A 22213-nucleotide genomic window follows, 5' to 3' on the forward strand; every position below is an offset into this window, starting at 1 on the left:
ATAGGGTCACACAAGTACTATGACCACTACTCAACTCACTAAATGGATTGAATCCATCAGTACTTAAACTAAACCTTATGTTCCTTACTTTACTTTCAAAGTCCGGGAATGCTCTATCAATTGATCTCCACTGACCCCATCTGCGGGGTGTCTCAGCATCTCATCTTCCATACGTTCTTCTTTGTGCCATCGTATGAACTTAGCATTCCCCTTGTTTCTGAACAAGCGCTTCAAGCGTGGTATTATAGGGAAATACCACATGATCTTCATGGGAACTCTCTTCTTGGGAGACTGCCCCTCAACATCACCTGGATCATCTCGCCTGATCTTATACCGTAGTGCTTTGCACACGGGACAAGCATCCATTTTCTCATTTTTATCACCACGATAGAGGATACAGTCATTAGGGCATGCGTGTATCTTCTAAACCTCCAATCCGAGAGGGCAAATAATCTATTTAGCTTCATATGTTGTAGACGGTAATTCATTATTCTCTGGAACAATCTTCTTGGCAATGTTCAACATCCCCTGAAATGGCTTATCGGACACACTATTTTTTGCCTTCCATTGCACAAATTCTAGTGTCGTACCTAGTTTTTTATGGCGCTGCTGGCAATCTGGGTACAACAATTTTTGGTGATCATCTATCATGCGCTGCAACTTTGCTGCTTCCTTCTCAGTTTCGCAATCTCTTTGTGCATCTCGTAGCACCTGACCAAGGTCATCAGTAGGGCCATTTTCTGCAAACTCATCTTCATCAGCCTCGCTCATTGTAGTATCTGTAAAGTTTCGCCTGCAGCCCAGTCCGAAATGTTGTCATCATCCTCCTCCTCTTCGCCGTCTTCCATTACAACCCCTCTTTCACCGTGCTTGGTCCAAACCAAATAGTTAGGCATGAAACCGTATCTAAATAAGTGGCTGTGAATAGTCCCCCAGGAATCCTTTGAATAGTCCTTCTTGTTACTGCATTGGAAGCATGGACAACATACGAACCCATTCTTTGGCTTGTTCGCTTTGGCCACTTCGAGAAAATAATGCAAGCCATCAATAAACACCTTGCTCCGTCTGCCTGCATTATATATCCATTGCCGATCCATCTGCATGGTATTACGCATGAAAATAGATTACGCGTGAAAATAGATTACACTTGAAAATTGATTACACATGAAAATTGATTCACTATTGAAAGCATGTCAAACGTTGTAGTGCAAATAATGCTGAAAGTTTTTATATAGATAGAAATACACATATTTAAATTACAGATACAAACAACATGATACACTACGATAAGCCATCCACTGATTATTATCTAGGAGAACTTTGAGCATCCTTGGGCGGTGAAGACGAAGGTTCCGCTGACCCAGCCTCATCCTGTGGTTTATTTGTGCCTCCTGAAACGGTAGTACTAAGTGGACGTGAAACACCCGGGACTGACGGTGGAGCATAATGACCACCAAAAGGAGGTTCCTAACCCGCCGCAATAGCATCTTCATGAAGTTTCTGCAAATAACGAAGCATTGCTTTCTCCAATGTGCTCATTTTCTTCGGCTTATCCTGAGGGCTAACTATGGTTTTCCCCTTGCCACAAGAGGAACGACGATCGCCCCCACCATCACCACTTCCACCAGTAGCAGAGGCCATCTATGTACAGAAATTCATACCTTAGCACTGCAGAACTTGTTGAACTTGAAGACCATGATCATCTGCCGAGCATGTTCTCAACTGGGCGGCACCGTACTTCATCATGGAAGAGTTTTGATTCTATGAAAAAGGGGACATGGTCTTCCATGATGTCTGTATCTGCTCTTTCTCGTAGAATCGGAGCTCCTCCTTGACGTCCGTTGCTGCTCGGCGGAGAACATGCAAACCGAGATGGACACGGTAATGCAAGTTCGACAAGTATGGATTTGAAAAACCATATTGAATTTGACAAGATAAACCATCTAGACAAGGGTAGCATCATTCTTAAACCACTACAAGGATACATACTATGTATGACACATCAATCTCCCTCACATTCTAGCTCAAAATCATCTCCATTTTCTACTTTACATTCTAGCAAATAAACTATCCATCTCCATTCTACACATCAAGTTGTTTTAGCTAATACGAATCGTATATAGCAAGCAAACTATCCATCACATTCTAGCTCAAAAACATGTATAAATACAAATCGTCTTCATTCTCCCTCTTTCTAACAAACAAACTCATTTTTCTTCCTCTCTAAAGAATAAATCAAAGCATAACACGAGGATGAAGTAGCAAACCTTCACAACACTTTGGATGATTAAAATACCCACGAAAATAAGGGAAAAAACTTCGAGCAGCACCTCCGTTGCTTCGGCACCACCGGAGAGTAGGTGAAGCTTAGCTCTCTGTCTTTGTGGTGGACTGGTTCGGGCTGGAGGAGGAAGAAAGGCTCTCTGTCTTGGTATATAATGAGGGATGAGTTTTTATCCCGGTTGAAAACTCCAACTGGGATAAAAAGGAACACCTTTTATCCCGGTTGAAAGTTTATTCCTGACTGGAGGCTCCAACCGGGACAAAAGGGACACGCCACCGACGCTCGGGAACTAGCTGTTACAACTGGGACTAAAGGGGGACCTTTAGTCCCGGTTGCAAATACCAACCGGGAGTAAATGTTCGCCCATTCCAGCCTACCGTGGTGCATAACCTTTTCTCTCAAGTCTAGATTAAACCGGAACTAAAGGGGGAGAATCGAAAGTCAGTTCTCTACTAGTGATTGGGCCTTAGTGGCAACAATGACCATTAAAAATTAAAATCTTTTGTGGCTACTTTGCATTTTAGCCATATGCGCCCGATATCTGATACCTTAGGTGGTGTTTGGATTAGTAGTTCATGGACTAAACTTTAGCCCCTAAAATTTTGTCCTGCTGGGCCGTTCGGATCCATGAATTAAAATGGGCTAAAATCAATAAATGTTATTGAAAAAGACACTATTACCCTCTTTTCCTGCCCCTGGCGCATACACCTTTTTCCCCAACCTTTGCACTCACCGCCCTTCTTCCTCCTCCAAATCCGCAACGCGCACGGCGACCAGAAGCCACCGCCGCTGCCGACGGTTTTGCTCTTCATTATCTCGAAAAAGGAGAAAATACCTTCGCAACAGGTTTTGCTAGGGAATAATTGGATTCAGGATCGGAACTATCAACCTCCAGCACCTAGGATTCATTTCCCAGCACTTCACTGAATTCCTACTTCTTTGGCGGGGGCAACCAGAGAAGCCCAGCTACGTCCAGACATTCAAGACAGCATCTATTGGAAGTTAACCGAAGATGGAGCATGCACGACAGGATCAGCATATTGAGCAAAATTTCTAGCATCTGTACAAACTACCTTTCACACATTCAAACGTGGGCGTCACAAAAGTGCAGGTTAGCTAGCCCTTCAAAATAGAATCGGAACACTTGAAGTTCGTGGATGCACTACTGAACCATCGATCTTTAAAGCGCGTTTGGATCCGGTGGCAAACCTCTCGTCTCGCCTTGTTTGCACAGAAGTTGGAGCAGTTGATGAGTTTGGTTCCTTGACGTGCTGCCTAGGGACCTGTGCAAGCGAGTTTTTACTTGCTGAAAGCAAGCCAGCCGGAACCGCTCTCCGCCGGCGGCGAGCCTTGCCTGGCAAAGCGAGGTTAGACGAAGCTTATGTCCAAAACCAAACGTGCCCTTGGTATCCGTCACAGGCCGGCCGCAAAATTATGCATCTGCGCGGCCGCCTCCATCATCCCGGACATCTTCGATCGGACCCCGTGGCACCGGGCCCACAAGAGGTATCCCACACCCAAACCTCAGCACAGCACCGACGATTCACCAATTCATTTCTCCTGCGGCCCACCTATCCTTTCTCTCCTGTTCTCTCTCTCGCGCTAGAGAACTCCGGCAGCCTCATGGCACCCCAACATCCTCACGCGCGCGCGTCGCAGATTCCCTAAGCGGCGGGCGCGCGCGCTGCCTCGAGCGCGCCTCCGGAGGCGAGCTGCTTCGGATCGAGGCGTGCTGCGGCCGATCCAGATGGTTTGGAGCAGATTGAAGCGGCTGGAGGAGTTCCTCACGGAGGATCTCGACATGGGGCGGAGTTCAAATCCAGAGCTCTGGAGATGAAGGAGCTCGAATCGCCTCTGCCTCAATCGCGCACCGGCAGCCCTCTCGTCGATCTGGTTCCCTGCCGCCTCCGCATCGATGTGCTGCAAGTGCCACATTTCTGCAGGGCTGCGAGGTCGTCGTGGCCGAGCAACTGGTGGGCAAGGCCACGGCGATTGAAGAGGAACCTGGGTGCCTCCATGAGCCGGGCGAGCACAACGCTACGCTGCCACTCGTCGGTCTCCGGCCAAAATTGGTGAGGGGAATATGTTCAAAAAGCCTCCAATTTCGTTTCCCCTTGGCATTCCTCTCCGATTTGGTGCATGGGAGTCAGAACCATTGGTGCTCCTATTTTAACTCTTCTTCTGGCTGTGCCCGTGAGATGGTGGTTGAAACGATCAATCGTGCAATTCTAACTCTTAGCTCTACAGATACTACCCCTTTTGCCTCATTGTTCCCTTTGATGCTTGGTCTGTGGCTTTAGTGCTTTGTTAGACGGGTGATTATGAACGGATGGGTAATATATGGATGCAAATATGGTTTCTGTTTTGCTAAGTGATAATCTAATCAATGGCCTAGACTGTTCTAAATGATTGATTTGATTGGAGGAGCACAGCATCTCATCAAGCTCTTTCTCAATTATTAGACCAGAATTAGTTGATACTTTATTCAGCCATGTGATTCTTTAATTACGTCCAACTTGGCATCAAGGAGATATTACTACTTCCCCCCTTGTTACTACCATTTCCTAACCAGATGGGTCAGACCTGAGTGTTCATCTAAAGTTCAGAGAATAGTAGTGTTTTTACAAACTGGTAGTAAGCAGGAAGGTCGTGAAAGGGCCTCTAGCCTAGTGGTTTGAGCACCATTTGGGAGCGAATTAAACATGTCTGAAATAAAAATATTATATAACTTGCTAGAAGTGTTCTGTTCACATATAGATGCCATGCATTTTTTATGTACATTAAATTTGATGTGATATTAGTCAGAACTAGTGTATGATTTATAAGAGCTTCTCAACTGTAGTTTTCTAGTTTGATGTGCTTCAGTTTTTTGGAACTAAACTACTGGACATGATTCTGCATGCTGAAAGCAGTTAGAACTATTTTTTACTTGTAGACTTTGTATTTTTGTTGGTGATAGCTGTTTAGTTCTGTTCTTATTTGTCTCCATTGGTAATCTGAGTACACAGCTGTGTAACTGTGAGTTCTTATTTGTTAGCAAAATGTGTTGGTTTCCTGTGGCTTATCAATGCTTTTTGTCTGTTATGAATGTTTGATGACTTCGCACTGATGTTCTCCAATATGTAAATTGAAATATACATATTTGAAGCTATGGAGCTTGCATAGGCCTTGATGGTCTACCTCCTACCTAGATTAATCTTTGTTGGAGAGGGGTGGGGTTTTTTCTTCTTTCGTTTTGTGTTGATTGTTTTCTAAATGCATTACTGTATATATGTACTACTTATCCACTAGACAGGTCCAATTTTGAAATCTATGCAGTACAGCTGAGGCTCATCTGATTGTTTTTTTTCTATAGTTACGCATTTTATCATTTTAACTTAGGCAAAGTTATTGTTTTAGATAGGCAAAGTACTGTTCTTAACTAAGCAAATATGATTTTATTCAATTAAGCAAATTACTGTTGTCTCTAGTTTGGCATTTCACCTGTTTAATTTAGGCACATTTATTCTTTCAGCTAGGCAAAAGTACTATACTAACTAGGCAGATCTTATTTTTTAATTAAGCAAAACATTGCCTTGTCTAGTTAGACATTTTTACTTGTTCCAGTTAGGTAGAATTTTCCTGCACTTGGGAATTCTTATTCTTATGCTTTGGTAGTTTTCATTTCATTGCCATGTTCTATCCTGACATGGAAATGTTCTTCCCTGTTGTCAACCTAGCACACAGGAAATCATCAAGTGTTCTTCCCTGTTCAGTCCTAACATGGCAACATAAGCTGGAGATATCATTCAGTTGCTGGAATGGGAAGCCACTGCCAATGTACGAACAACCACCACTACATCATCTCAGACAAGGTGAGTGCACTTTGCAATCTGGTTTCGACTCCTTGGCTTCCGCCATATTCATTGCCTAATACTATACTGAACCTCTGCCATCCATTGCACTGCATCAGAATAGATAGCCTGTGTGGAGTGTGTTGCACATGTACGATGATGCCAAGTAAAAGCAATTAATATGAGCTACTGTAAGTTCTGACAACTAGGAGTGTGTTGCTACTCCAATTAACTTCATGACAGTGCAATATAGAGTATACTGCCTGATGCTATGTGCATGAAATTTAATGGTGTTAGAAAATGCAACGTTTTCCTGCAGGAGCAAAAGGTGGGATTGACCATCAAACTTAAGCTGCAGCCAAGGCTGGTGGAGGGCTAGGTACATATAACTCATTTAAACATCTCTTCCTTATGCTTAAAATGCTTTTGCTAGTTCACTTATGTTTCAAATGCTTCAGATGCACGTTAGGTTTCAAAAGCTTGTTTAGAAACACATAATCTGTATTGTAGTCTTGGTCAGATAAATATGCACTTTGCTTTAGATTGGTGTGCCTTCACTTATGTAGTTATTTACTTTTCACATGTCATAGAATCTGTTTTTGTATTTTTTGTTGCAACTCATTATATATCTTGTAACACACACAGACTATGTGCTTCTACAAAGGGGCATTTTGTATAATCTGTACAATGCTGTCACAAGGGGTTGTTTTGGTTTTACTCATAACCGGTATGCATATGGGGTGGTCCAGTTTAGAATCTAAGCAATTTACTAAGCAATTTAGCGTATACATGCCAAGAATTTTATATGAAATTGGAAGCAATTTCATATGAGCCACTATGCAATTGTGCTTATGAGCCACTATGTAGTATTTGGCTATCCTGTTAGTACCTCTACGTCTGTTAGTTCTGAATAATCGAAGTTAGAGATATTAGCAATTCTACAATGAAGCATTGTAGGTTGTGCAACATACATGCTGTCACACTGTAGTCTTTTTTTTTCATTACATTGCAGGTCATGTGCATGGAAGCAAATATCAAGTACCAAACAGAGAAGCAAATGTGTTTGCTGTTGTCCTAGTAGTACACATTGCAAATACGAGTGTATTAGTTACGGACAACGCATTTTTTCCTGTGCTTCTGGTGTGCACATTTTTCCTGATTGTGTAGTTATGAAAAATGAATGCTAGTGTGATGCAGGCAATAACATGGTAGGATCATTTCTGAGATGAAACGTGCAGGCATCAATATTTTTTTGTCGTATCCATTACGGGGAGCTGGCAAGTGGCAGCGCTGAGGGAGGTTGGGGGAGTGCATGCACCGAGGACAGCTTTTACCCGAATAGGAATGCTTGGGGACTGCTCGTTTAATTATTGCCTAAAAGGGTCAGGCCGTACTAGCGGCCTAATTTACGGCGCTTCCAATATAAAATAGATTTTAAATACTGGAAGTTTATAAGGAAAAAAACTATCGGAGGAATCTTGGCGGATTTGGATTCGTTGCTGACAAGTTGGATTGGCTAGTATTGGAGGTAGATTGGTTGCTATGCTTATTTATGTGCGGATTTTATTTTGGACTTCGCCCACTATCCGGTTTACAAGTATATGACTTAAATGGACATTATTTTCTTTATAAAAATATGAATGTGTTTATTTTACTATTCATGGGGATGTTGTAAATGTGTACATACTTCAACGGATTGTTATTCAGGACAAGGAAGATATATTGAAAATGTGACATTATTGTTTTTTTTATAGTTTTCTAGTTATAGCTTGATTACTTTTTTATGAAGCTAAATAATGTATGTAGCTATACATAGCATTTGAATACAAACCGGAAATTTAAATTTTTATGTTTCCAAACTAACTATTTTGAAAAGTGTTGATGGCCAAAATGCGTCTAGATCCACTACAAGAAATCTTTTGACCGATAAAAATTTGATGATGAATGTCATCATAAATTTATGATTTTTTTTGCTGAGAACATCATCAGTTCTCATCAAATATTGCATCCGACCAAATTTAGTGATGAAGTTACGAGATGTTAAAAAAGTTGCCATCGAAACCAAATAGAAAACACCACCATCGAAACCAAATAGAAAACACCACTTATTGTTACACGGTGATTTTGTGATGATTTCAAGGTTTGCAAAAATACCATAAACTGATTAGGATCCAACATGTAAGATTAAGTTGAAAAATAGGATGGAAAAATAAGGTGAAAGGGTGCTCATCTCGGTGTCGAACCTGTTATCCATCGATTGGGAACTGTTGAGCCAATAGCTATGCTGGAGCCGTTTGTCAGTTTGTATCTTTAAAATTTTTTATTATAGTAGTAGATGAGCCGTGCATACCCACATCTAAGTATATCATGAGTTGCTGCAATATATTTTGATACTTGATGTGGGAAAAACCCACCTAGAGAAAATCGGCATGCTTGGGGTGAGAAAAGCCCCCGCTCCCTGGGCAAATTGGCATGCATATCTGCGGCTCAGTAGTGTAGTGGCTCGGTGGAAATGGCACATGGAGTTAGAATGGAAAAGGAAACAAACTCCAATCAGGTGAGCTTCTAGTTCCAATTGTTGTAGCCCCTTGTCCCCATTGTCCTTGACTACGGGTTATCCTACTGTAGATCTGGGTTGAAGAAATTACATTTCAATTTTATGATGTTGTTACGTTTTAATTTGGATTGGTGGTATGAATTGATAGGTTCTACGGTCGCTTGGAGTCATTGATAGCTTCAGAACGGGGTCGCCTGCCCATGCCATTACCTTTATGGATCCTAAATATGAGTGATTGTTGATTCAAAATTAATTGTCGATCCTTGCAAAGATTGGCCATGTATAGATGTCATTGACAAAGATCCAAATCGGTTGTCTCAAGCCCGAAGTGTGGATCCAAAGTTTTCCAATAACAACGTAGAAACCACTTCTAGTATGCCTATACTCGACAGGCGGTGCAACAAGTTCAAACCGGAGATGTTAAAGCCAAAAATAACTTGAAATTGGTGTTTGGAAAACTATTGAATCCAAAGGCCATAGCAAGCATAAAAAGAAAAAGCCGAAGCCAAATGAGAAGCTTTCGGCTAGTTCCAAAGACAAAAGAATGTCAATATGTTAGTTGGCCTAAAAATTCCAAGCACTCAAAATCTTATCCAAGGCAAAATTTCCATGGTCAGAATCAACAATGGAATAATTTTCCTACATCAATGTTGTTTCCTTCACATGGATCACCTACACCAATGCCGTGGGGTTCATATTGTAGCATATCTTATTCTTATCCATCATGTTATAATTCATGTATGCCACCTTTTCCTAGATATTTGTGTCCAAATTATATTACCTACAAGGAGCCGGCAATTAATGAGCCACCACAAATAGATAATGACAATTTTGATAAGGAATCAGTCTACGTACCGAAATAAATGTAAGGTGATTAAACAAGTCTACAGTGTCAAGAAAGATGGTAGATTGAAAAAAACTTAGATTTGATACTAGACACAAAAAGCTGACTATTGAAGAAAAATTAGCTAGTTCTATTGATCCAATTGTCCCCAATAATGAGCATGATTTGGATAATATAGCTGAACAGAAATAAAGTTCGGTTGGGGGCAAGATGATATCAAAGTGTCTAGTTTTACCAAAACTAGTCCAACCAGTGTTGAAACCTATCCAACTGGTTTTGATAGGAATTATAGAAAAAACTGATTTTACGAAAAACCAGTCCAACCGGTGTTGAAACCGGTCCAACCGATTTTGCTACGAATTATAGAAAAACTGAAAATTTCAGATCAAACAACATGGTGATAAGGAAGAAGCTAAGATTTGATGATCTGTTACATAATATCAGAAAATAGCCTCCCAAAATCAAAACAATCAGTTTGAGAGCAATCAAAGGAGGAATTTTTGGTCATCAAGAGCAAAGAAGCATCAACGGTCATCTTATTGGTCTTCATAATTTTCTCCATCGATGCTTGTACCATAGAGTGCATATCTAAGTATAAGTAATTATAATCCATATTTTTGTACAATCCTTGATTCTCATTTTATGATTATTAATATTATGCTTATACTTTACCAAGGAGCCATAAATTATATGATCGGCTACCATGGCCGCATCAAAATTTCTATTATTAAGTATGCTTAGATGTTTCAAAGCTGAAAGTAACTGTTTCATAAATATTCATATGATGTTGTACTCGTTAGAATATTATTTTGGCTACATTAGTATCCATATAAGGTGTAAAAATCATCATGTGTGTGATGTATTGTTCATCATCGTTCTTAGATAATTTTGATCATTAAGAATGTTTTGTGATGTGCAAGCTTTACCAAAAAATAGGGGGCCATGCGTGGATGATCAAAATTGAAAGATTTGGGCTAACCGATCTCTAAACCGGTTAGACCAGTTTGATTGAAAATGCTCAAATAGTAAATAGGATTTCACCATTGTGTATCTCTCATCGAGACAATCAAAATGCATATGTAGAACATCCGATTTGGAGTTCGGATGAGAGAGTTATACTCTCGGGAAGATCTGCATGCGAGGAAAGACGTCAGACCGGTTTGCAAACAAGTCAGCCTGGTTTGGTCTGTGTAGTCTAAGTTAGGAGTTATATTTTAACATGAGATTTGTAAGGATTTTCAACTCCTAACGGGGCAAGACCGCCCATCCTTATAAATATAAAGGGCTACGGCCAATTGAGGCCATCCCAATCGATAAAAAACTAATTTATTACTTTTTATCCTTTACTTTTCCACTTTCCCCTACTTTTCCAACCCATGCGCTGTCTTCTCTTGTCTCAATGGTATGATAATTAAGACGTCCTACCTGGCGTGCTGAGCCTAGGGCAACTCAAGGTGTACCTGGTGCGACGGGCCCTCCCGGGCGTGCGTTTGTTGGCCCTTCATCGAGCTCCCCAATGAAATCGGTCTAACCGGCTTGTCAAATCTGACTGACTGGTTTGGCATAGAGGTACTGCAAGGAGCTCCTCTGAGCGCTGCACGAGTATTTGGCGCAGCACATTTTCATATTAACAGTGACTTTCCCGTGAGTATTTCAATGGATTGACATGGGAAGTGTAACTATAGATTTGTTAACCGAGGCTTTGGACTTGGCCTTGCCGATGAATTCGACAAGAAAAATAGCAATGTAACACAAGAGGGAAGATCAGCTATGACATTGCCATCCTATATGACCTGAAAGACCATCTTGATGGCTTATGGAAAATTTTTATTTACCAAAAAATTATACTGAACAAAAGAATTTCTTTCACGACATCACCCCGCAAACATGAGAAGGCCCGGAGACATGGCCTACGGCTACCATTGTATGATTAAAACTCTCTGATAGAAATTCACCTTATTACAAGACAAATAAAATTGGATTTCTTTAAATAGAAAAACTATATTTCTATATAAGGTATTCTCTTTTCATGGATTCATGTTTCACGTCACAAAATATAACGATAAAAATGACGATGATGTGGTCAAGACCATTCGGAAAAAGAAAATGAACTGTTTGAATTTTTTTAAAGTAAAAAAGGAGTCTAAATGTTAGCATGAAAAAATCTAGCTACCCGCACAAATAATAAAATCCAAGCTTAGTGAGATGCTTTGGGTTGAGCAGGGGGTATCTTATTGGAATAAATATCTTTATTAAATATAACATGCCAATAGTTTGTGGTCTTTATATTATTACAGAATTACAGAATGCTTAAACAGCCAAGAAGTTCCACTTGATCTTTACATCAAGCCTTATTCGAAAAGAAAACATGAACGAAAGCCAAGGTGTGAATCATAAAGAAACACATCCACATGCTGGTGCCTTTACAGCACTCTGCAGCGAGCGAAGCAGAGCACCCTAGCCAGTGTTCTGCATGCCGGCGGCGATGCCCTTCATGGTGAGGATGAGCGTGTCCTCCAGCCCCGGCCCGTACTCGCTCGCCGGGTTGAGCTTCACAATCCCGCGCGGCTGGTTCTCGTCGGCGAACTCCTTGGACAGCGGCGGCTGCGGCGTCACCTTGAAGTTCGGGTCCCTTATCCTCTTCAGGGTGTAGGCCTGCCACACGTTAAGAATGGTGATGTAGGGGTCGCGCAGCCGCAGCTGCTGCTTCAGGCCGGGATCGCTTTCAAGGATTTCCTTGTGCCCAGCAACCTGCACAAAGATGGTGAGTAGTCAGGATTTCCTTGTGCCCAGCAATCTGCACAAAGATGAAATTCATTCATATGAGTTTTAATTTATTACCTGCAGGATAAGCTTCTCTGTTTCCACGTAGTTGTTCCTGAGCTGCTCCCCGAATGGCTTGAGTTCGTCGGCGACGAGCAGCTGGTCGTAGAGGCCGGCGATGGTGGGGTCTCCCTTGGCTAAGACCATCTCGAGCAGGTCCAGGGTGACCCTGAAGAATGGCCACTCGTTGTACATCTCCTTGAGCATCTGGAAGTTCTTGATATCCTTCTTCATGGCGTGCTTGAACGCGGCGCCGAACCCGAGCCACACCGGGAGGTGGAACCTCGTCTGCGTCCACGAGAAGATCCACGGGATCGCGCGGAGCGACTCGATGCCGCCCTTCGGCTTCCTCTTCGCCGGCCGGCTGCCGATGTTCAACCTGCCGTACTCCGTCTCCGGGGTAGCCGACCGGAAGTACTCCACGAACCGGGGCTCCCTCATGACGACGGAGCGGTACTCATCGGTGGCGACGGCGGCGATCTCGTCCATGAGCGCGCGCCACTCAGGCTTGGGGGAGACCGGCGGGTGCATGCCGTGCTCGAGCGTGGCGGCGGTGAAGCGCTGCAGCGTCCGGAAGCAGAGGTGCTCTTCGCCGAAGGAGGTTTCGATGACCTCGCCCTGCACCGTCACACGGAGGGACCCGTTGATGGTGTCCGGCGGCTGGGACAGGATGGCGAGGTGAGTCGGCCCGCCGCCCCTGCCGACGGTGCCGCCGCGGCCGTGGAACATGGTCAGCTTCACGCCGTAGCGCTTCGCCACCTTCGCCATCGCCTCCTGCGCCTTGTACAGGTGCCACGCCGCCGACAGCCGGCCGGCGTCCTTGCCGGAGTCCGAGTAGCCGACCATCACCTGCTGCTTGCCGCCGATCCGGTTCATGTACCAGTCCAGGGAGAAGAGCCGCTCTATGGACGCCGGCGCCGACTGCAAGTCGGCGAGCTTCTCGAACAGCGGGACCACGGGCAGCGGCTGCTTCACGTGGCACTCACGCTGCAGGAGCTCGACGGCGAGCACGTCGGAGGGCGCCGTCGCCATGGAGATGATGTACGGGCCGAAGCTGTCGCGGGGCAGCTCGGCGAGGACGTGGAAACATCCGAGCACGTCGGCGATCTCCTCGGTCTGGGGCATGTCCTTGCTCAGCAGTGGCCGCTTGCCGCGGAGCTCGGAGAGCAGCCACTCCTGGCGCTTCTCCTCGGACCACTCGCGGTAGGACCCGATGCCGAGGTGCGTGGTGATCGCGTCGATCACGTCGGTGTGACGCTCCGACTCCTGACGGATGTCCAGCTTCACCATGGAGAGCCCGAACGTCGAGACCTGCCGCATGAAGTCGAGCAGGCTCCCGTCGGCGATGGTCTTGTCACCACAGTCACACAGGGATTTGTAGCACAGCTCAAGGGGCTCCAGGAACTGACCAAATTTGAAGGGTTCCACAGTGACATTAGTTAAACTATATTATGATAAGGAGCATGACATTAACAAATAACAATGTTTATGGAACCCTCAAAATAACAAGAGGAGCATGATGCCGGATTACCTCTTCAACATTCTTAAAGGCCGAGTCCTCCGGAATGTCAGAAAATCCACTAGTTAGCAGATGGCGCGAGCGTTCGCGTGTGCTGTACAATTTGTCCCTCACATAACCAAGCACCACGCGATACGGTTCATTTGCAGGAAGTTGCCTCCAGAATTCTGCACCAACGAATTCTCTTCAGAAAATTGGCAAACTGACAAGGCTGATTCTTGTTAACATCATAGAGACTCCTCTTGAAGCCTCCACATGAAGGCACCTAGGATTCTAAGTGGGCACTTTAAAAAAAGAAAAAATACTAGAAATTTTCAAAAAAGCAAAACATCTAGCCATCTATCTATTCAGTATACTTAAATCATCCAATTCGTTGAACTATTATGTTCCTGCCATTATGAAAATAGTTTAAAGTAACCTCAGTATATATCTAAATTACCTACATATGCCATTACATAAAATAAACTAAAGTACACCTAATCTTTGTCTAAATTACCCACTTATACCATTATTAAGAATAGTTTAAAATAACCCACTAAATTTGTTTCAAATTGCCCACCACTTACATTATAAAAAAATAACTTAAAGTAAACCCTTAAGTTTACATCTAAATTACTCACATATTCCATGTTTAAAAATATATCCCAAGATACACCAATATATTATTCTAATCATTAAGGTATATACGCATGATGTATGTCACCATTTATAAATATATAGAGGAAGTGATAAGAATACATATTTTCATGTTAAAAATATATCTCAAACTTAGGTTCCATTAAACAAATTTAAGAGTGTATCTACGGTGCAAGTGAAACAAGATATTATAAATATAGATGAAAATGTTATAGAGTAATTACTACTAAAATCTTTTATAATCCGATGAAGATAATAAATATTAGAATATTAAAAAAATGAGAGTGAGTTCAAGGTAACAGTTTTGAGTGTTTAGCTATGTGCTCTTATTTTTTTTTAATTGGAGAATCTACATTAATCCCCATGAGACGCAATAGGAAAAAGATAAATCCAAGAAATTATCACAAAAATTGAAACATCCACGTATCAATCTGGTAGACAATCTATCATTATGAAAAATATTCTAAAGTAAACCCCTTAGTCTATATCTAAATTACCCACATCTACCATTATAAAAATAATCTAAGGTAACTCCATAATCTTTATCTAAATTACCCTTGCATGTCATCATAAAAAATAAATTAAAATACTCTTCTAAATTTGTATCTAAGTTACCGGCAACCTAAAGTAATTATCTGTGTGGTCATTATACAAAATGTCCAAAAGTAACCCAATATATGATACTAGACATTTCTATCATTTTTAATATAGAAATACAAAGTGAATGTATATATGCATGATGGGTGTTACCATGTAGAACATTTATACATGTATGAGAGGAAGTGATGAAAACTACATGATTTTCATGTTAAGTACAATATATGGAGTGAGATGCAAAGTGAAAAAAGGTACGAATATGAATGAAAAAATATATAGAGTAATTACTAATTAAAAGTTAATCACAACCCAACAAAGACAAATGCACGTCTATATGAGTATTGGTGTTAGAATATTAAATAAACGAGAGGGTCATAGGTAAAAAGTTTGATTACTTACTAGGGTGTCTAATTTTTAAATTACTTCATAATACAATGGCTTCTAAAATTATTAATCCATGCAGGAGCACGGATTGATGGTCTAGTTATTCAAATTTGAATAGACTAGTAGAGACTTTGCAAAAGCTTGTATGGAAAAATATTCTATGATTAGGTGATACAAACAAACATATCGATTAAATATGTATATATCTTCAAAAAGGACTGCAAATTGAGGCTAAAATTAGTTTGTTTGAGTTACCAATATAATGCTTGGAAATTTTCTGTGAAGAAGCGTGAAGTTCTTCCGCTCGAGCACGGAGTTCGTCATTGCAGCGCCACATAGAGAGCTACAAATATATCAGATGAGACTAGCAACAATAGGTAATACTAGATGAGCATTAGGAAGCATGAATCAAACACATTTCTACAATACCTCGAACATCAATTCTTCTATCTGAGAGAAGTACAAGTTTGACGCCATCATTCTTGCAAGCAAGCATACATCCCTTGTCACCTCTGGCGTAACTCTTGGATTTCCTACAGAAACCAAACGTATGGAGACTTGAAGGGGAAAACAAATGCTAGGAACACTAAAAATACTCATCACTCATTACTTAGACGCAATCCGAATACTTTTTTCTAGAGAAAACTAGAGTATCACATCAAGGAAATTAAAAAGAATTAATTGATAATCCACTGCCACAAAAATGTGTTCCGGAATCAGAAGATCATTCGCATCTGCAAAGGAGGATTTACCATCGCGGTCGCCACCCATCCAAGAAGAGAACTGAATGAGAGGAGCATTGTAGGGGAGACGCTCATCAATCCCGATGTTCTTTAGAGCTGTATCCACACGTCGCAAAAACTTTGGGACACCCTTCCATATAGTTTCATGAAAATAGCTCATCCCGTAACGCATTTCATCCTGTGGGGTTGGTTGTGCTCTCCGAATTTCGTCTGTTCTAAAACATGCTTGGATCTGCGAAGAGCAAACACCAGGCATTAGAACGAATTGAAATTCCCGAAGCATTAAAAAACAGGATCTTCACCCTGCCCTAGTTCAAGTGGACTGGATCATGATGAAATAAAATATGTGAAAGGTAACACTAGTAATTTAGCAGATTTCCAGTAAAAGAATTCAAAAATCTCTATTGAAGTACTCATATAATGAAAACCGTATGGCACAGTGGAAAGAAGACAATGTAATAACACGACAGAACCATAGCCATAGGATAAAATTTTTACTGTTCTAATGGCAGGGTAGTAATAATTGTGTAAACAAAAAAATAGTACTATTGTGTGTTTCTTATTTGGAATTGAAGGAATCAATAAAAAAATTGTCAGAAACTTTGAAGATATTTTATACCAATTGCAGTGAGCTAGTTCCTTTGAGCAAGCACGAGTTCACTTTAATCTTACTACCAACCTTTGGTACCAATACTTTTCACCAGCTAATAGAACGATTTGATATTTGAACAATCTTACTATATAAATTGGAAGCTCCTTTCAAAGTTGCAAGGTGCCACCTAGGATACTCTAAAAAAGAGAGAAATTCTAGAAATTCTCACAAAATTAGATGTTTCTGGCCATCAATATGGTAGACTCTAATCACAATTGATGATAATAGCCATTGGATCTATTACGTTTTTTAAAAAAATTACCCACCCATGCTATTATGAAAAGAGTTTGTAACCTCCTAAATCTACATATAAATTCCTCCAAATGAGCCGTATCATGTGATGCTTGGTTATGTAAGATAAATTGTACTACTCATGCAAACGTTCGCGCCATCTGCTGACTACTTGATTTTCTGACATTCCGGAGGACTCGGCCTTTAGCAATGTTGCAGAGGTAATTCGACATCATGCTCCTTTGTGATTTAAGTGTTCCATAAATAAATTTTCTTTGGAAGCTTCTCATCATAGTATGATCATCTTACCATTACTAATTGAAAGCTCCTTTTGAGGCCTTCACATGAAGCCACCTAGGATCCTAGGTGGACACTCTAGAAAAATACAGAAATTCTAGAAATTCTATCAAAAAAGAAAAATATCTAGCCATCAATTAGGTAGACTCAAATTATCATAGACATTAAATCTATTATATTTTCTAAAAATTACCCACCCTAACATTATAAAAATGTCTAAAGAAACCCCCTAAATCTATATCTAAATTACTCACCACTACCATTTTATAAAATAAACTAAATTACCCCTAATCTTCATCTAAATTTTCCACTTATGCTATTATAATTTTTTAAAATAATTCCATAAATTTGCATTTAAATTGCCCACCACTAACAATATAAATTAAAATTAAAATTAAAGTAACCCCTTAAATTCGCATCTATATTACCCACATATCCCATTATCGAAAATAACATGAGGTAAACCTAAATCTAAATTCAAATTATATCCATTAAAATATATCCTCACGGTACACCAATATATGATTCTAAATTATCTATTTCTTACATTGTTTATATAGAAAATAATAATTAAGGTATATACGCACATGATGTGTATCGCTGTTTATAAATATATAGAGGATGTGTGTCGCCATTTAAAATATATTTCCATGTTAAAAATATAGATCAAACTTAGGGTCTATTAAACAAATTCAAGCATATACCTACAATGCAAAGTGAAAAATAAAGATTATAATGTGGATGAAAGCTTTATAGAGTAATCACTAACTAAAGTCTACCATAATCGGATGAACATAATAAGTACATACCTATATAAGTATTGTATTAGAATATTTAATAAACTAGAAAGCGCTTAAGGTAACAATTTTGATTGTTAGCTATGTGCCCTTATTCTTTAATTGGAGACTTCGTATCAATTCTCATGACACGCACTAGCAAAAAAAGATAAATCCTACAAATTCTCACATAAAAGTGAAACATTTAGGCATCAATCGTGTAGACTCTAATAATCATAGTCATTGGTCTATTATATTTTCTACAAAATTATCCAACACTATAATTATGAAAATATTGTCCAAATTCTCCCTAAACCTATATCTAAATTATCCATCTCTACCATTATAAAAAAATAATCCAATGTAACCCCATAATCTTCGTCGAATTATCCATTCATGTTATTGTGAGAAATAACTTAAAATATCTTCTCAATTTGTATTTAAATTAACACATACGTGGTTATTAAAAATAACCTAAAGTAAGTACCTAAATCTACAGAAATATCCAAAATAAAAAAAATATGATTCTAAATTACCTATTCTACCATTATTAATATAGAAATACTAAGTTAAGGTATATATGCATGATGGGTGTCACCACATGTAGGCGATTTATAATTGTATCAATGTATGGGAGGAAGAGATGAAAAATATTGATTTTCATGTTAAACACAATGTATGGAGGTGCGATGCAAAGTGAAAAGGTATGAACATGGATGAAAAAGTGTATAGATTAAATAACTGGACAAAGATAAGTACACATCTATATGAAATTTGTGTTAGAATATTAAATAAATGAGTGTGTCCTAGCTAAATAATTTTGATTATTAGATAGAGGGTCTAGTTTTTAAATAGTTTTCTAATACAATGGCTCTTAAAAATGTTGACGTACGAAGAATTTTTGGGCCCACTAACTTACACGTGTCATGCTGAATGTCATGAGCTCACAAGTCCACATATTGTGTTCTATACTATCTTTATCGGAAGAAGAATTTAACGACAAAAAGAGATGGGCAGTCACTCTTCAGCCTCACATGCATGGGAGAAATGTCAGAATGGCCTGTCTGGTACCCTGGCATGGCACTTGTATGATGCAACCGAGCAAGAACAAGAGTGAAAAGGAGGGCCTTAATGGTGATAACAACACTGCCGTAATATCGATTGCAATAACATGATCGTTTTCTTGGAATTCATTAGGTAAACAAAGTCAGAGCCTCAAATTTGCAGGAATTATCTTGATTCACTATGCAAAAGTTTTGATGTTCACTAGTGTTGAAATGTAAGTACCTCCCTCTGCAGAGCCTCGTCGAGCTCCTGCTTATCGTCCTCCGTGATGTCCTTGGCATACAGCTGCGTGAGGCAGTTCCGGATCCTGCGTGCAAGGACAAGACGAACATTTCCGTTCCGTAATAATGAAGAAATGGATTGGAATTGTTCACGGATTTGGATGCAGAATAATGACCCGTGTACCTGGCGTGCTTCTGGAGGAGCGACCTTCGGACGGACTGCGTGGGGTGGGCGGTGAAGACGAGGTCGACGGTCTGGTTCTTGAGCGCGTCGAAGACCTCCTCCTTGGACTTTCCGAGCTCTGTGACGAGGCGCTTGAGCGTCTCCTCGATGTCAGACTCGGTGGCAGCGAAGCCCTCGTCGGCGAAGTCCCCGCGCTTGAGCTTGTTCCGGCGGAGGTGGGCGAGCTGCACCTCCTCCGCGAGGTTTGTTAGGTTGAGCATGTTCGAGAAGGAGCTCGCCACGACGATGGCGTCATTGGGGGACAGCTTGGTGAGCCTGGACCCGAGCTCGCTCAGCTTCGCGGCGTCGCGATCGCGCTCGTACTCCGCCGCCACCTCGTAGCACTCCTGGACCTGCAAGCAGAAGCGTGCAGGGCCTGGTGGTCAGTCGCCGGCCGACCGGGAGAGGCGGCGAACTGGATCGAATTGAAGGACGATTACGAATTCACGGATGTTTGGGCCGTGGAGGTCCTGGAAGATGTCGAGGAAGCGGTCGATGAGGAGGGCGTCGTACTCGACGAGCTTGTCGTCCTCGGAGACCTTGCCGGGTGCCAGGAGCCGGAGCTGCGCGTCGATGGAGTGGTGCTTCTCCACGGGCTTGGACGCCATGGCGTGGTGGGAAGCGAAGCGAAGCTAGATGACTGGAGTGGAGCTAGATGGCTGTGGCGGTGGCACGAGGTCGAGCGAGGCGCGCGGGTGGGTTTAAATAACGGATGGGGCTTCTAAAAAAAACAAAATAACGGATGGGGAGTCGGCGAGTGTGTGCACGGGATTGCACGCCTCATGGCGGATGGAAAGGGGGCTTTTTTTTTTTTCAAGCGGAGGGCATGTGACCGGCGGCGAATCACGAATGCAAGGGGAGGGCCGAGGGGCAGCGCTGCGGAGCGATGTGCTCGTTGCCTGGTTTTCGTCTGGGTTGTGCTGTCGACGTACTTGTCACTGCTCAATCGCCTTCTTCTTCCTCGAATCCTTCTCTTGGCTATAATTAATTTGCTTGGTGTGGAGGGACTTGGACTCAAGCATGTGCTATATAGGACAACATGCATGATCAGTGACATTTGTGGCAACGCCGTGGAGGATCACATATACATTATCGCTCTAGGTGTCCGTTTGCGCAACGGTTTAGGCTCATCACGGATGGATGCACAGCCAGCCACATACCCCCTCTCCTGCTGGTTCTGGGAGACGAAACCCACCTGTGACCGAGCCCATGGCCGAACTACACACACTGCTGCTCATTTGCCGTTGGCAACTCTGGAAGCACATGCACGGTGCTGTCTTCCTCTTCCCCTACCCGTCAGCTCCCGCCCGGTGGCTCACTGACTGTGAAAAAGCAAGACGGAAGCGAGGCTCCCGGCCTTGCGACAGGCTTGTTCCCAGGTTTTTTTCAGGGAAAACATAACGCTTCTCTATTATTGCATATTATCTTTCGGACCACACATCGGCTTCATACGTGGCAATTTAATAGAGACCGGCTTCACAGGACTTATTTGATGCGGAAACACTACGATTGGCGCTGAGGGCACTGATGCGCTCGTTTTCGTACGGATTGTGCTGTGGACATACTTTGTCACTGCTCACTCGCCTTCTTGCTTCCTTGAATCCTTGTCTTGGCTATAATTTGCTTGGTGTGGAGGGACTTGGACTCAAGCATGTGCTATAGGACAACATGGATGATCAGTGACATTTGTGGCAACGCCGTGGAGGATCACATATTCACATTATCGCTCCAGGTGTCCATTTGCGCAACGGTTTAGGCTCATCACGGATGGATGCACAGCCAGCCACAAACCCCCTCTCCTGCTGGTTCTGGGAGACGAAACCCACCTGTGACTGAGCCCATAGCCGAACTACACACACTGCTGCTCCTTTGCCGTTGGCAACTCTTGAAGCACATGCACGATGTTGTCTTCCTCTTCCCCTACCCGTCAGCTCCCGCCCGGTGGCTCACTGACTCTGAAAAGCAAGCTCGCTCCCGGCCTTGCGATGGGCTTGTTCCCAGTTTATTTTTATTTTTATTTTTGAAAAAACATGACGCTTCTCTATTATTACATTATCTTTCGGATTATATATCGGCTCCATGTGTGGCTATTTAATAGAGACCGTCTTCACAGGACTTTGTTTGTTGCAGCATTACTACGATTGGCGCCGAGGGCATTGATGTGTTCGTTTTCGTCTGGATTGTGTTGTGGACGTACTTGTCACTGCTCACTTGCCTCCTTCTGCTTCCTCGAATCCTTATCTTGGTTATAATTTGCTTGGTGTGAAGGGTGTATCAGACTCAAACATCTGCTAAATGACGACATGCATGCATGATCCGTGACATCTGTGGCAACGCCGTGGAGGATCACATATTCGCATTATCTCTCCAGCTGCCCGTTTGCGCAACGGTTTAGGCTCATCACGGATGGATGCTCAGCCAGCTACCCCCTCTCCTGCCTGTTCTGGGAGACGAACCCACCTGTGACCGAGCCCATGGCCGAACTACACACATTGCTGCTCTTTTGCCGTTGGCAACTCTGGAAGCAC

The 22213-nt window shown here is 42.1% G+C and overlaps 1 protein-coding gene and 1 long non-coding RNA gene across 2 annotated transcripts; one reads left to right on the forward strand and one right to left on the reverse strand.

The window, feature by feature from the left end:
- The first annotated feature begins 3763 nt into the window (after window positions 1-3763).
- LOC101777994 lies at window positions 3764-7851 on the forward strand. The gene is made up of 5 exons (XR_215070.3): window positions 3764-4356; window positions 6004-6138; window positions 6237-6308; window positions 6437-6496; window positions 7130-7851. It is a non-coding gene; the product is annotated as an uncharacterized LOC101777994 (long non-coding RNA).
- Window positions 7852-11733: 3882 nt separating this feature from the next.
- LOC101778256 (phosphoenolpyruvate carboxylase 1-like) lies at window positions 11734-20356 on the reverse strand. Its single transcript, NM_001280829.1, is given in 9 exon segments — window positions 11734-12269; window positions 12360-13745; window positions 13873-14027; window positions 15733-15820; window positions 15907-16010; window positions 16230-16452; window positions 19464-19548; window positions 19647-20038; window positions 20126-20356. Coding segments are annotated over 9 exon segments (2895 nt in total). The 5' UTR covers window positions 20294-20356; the 3' UTR covers window positions 11734-11975.
- Between the last annotated feature and the right edge of the window lie 1857 nt (window positions 20357-22213).

This window comes from Setaria italica, chromosome IV, assembly GCF_000263155.2.
Source record: "Setaria italica strain Yugu1 chromosome IV, Setaria_italica_v2.0, whole genome shotgun sequence".
Taxonomy (NCBI): Eukaryota; Viridiplantae; Streptophyta; class Magnoliopsida; order Poales; family Poaceae; genus Setaria; species Setaria italica.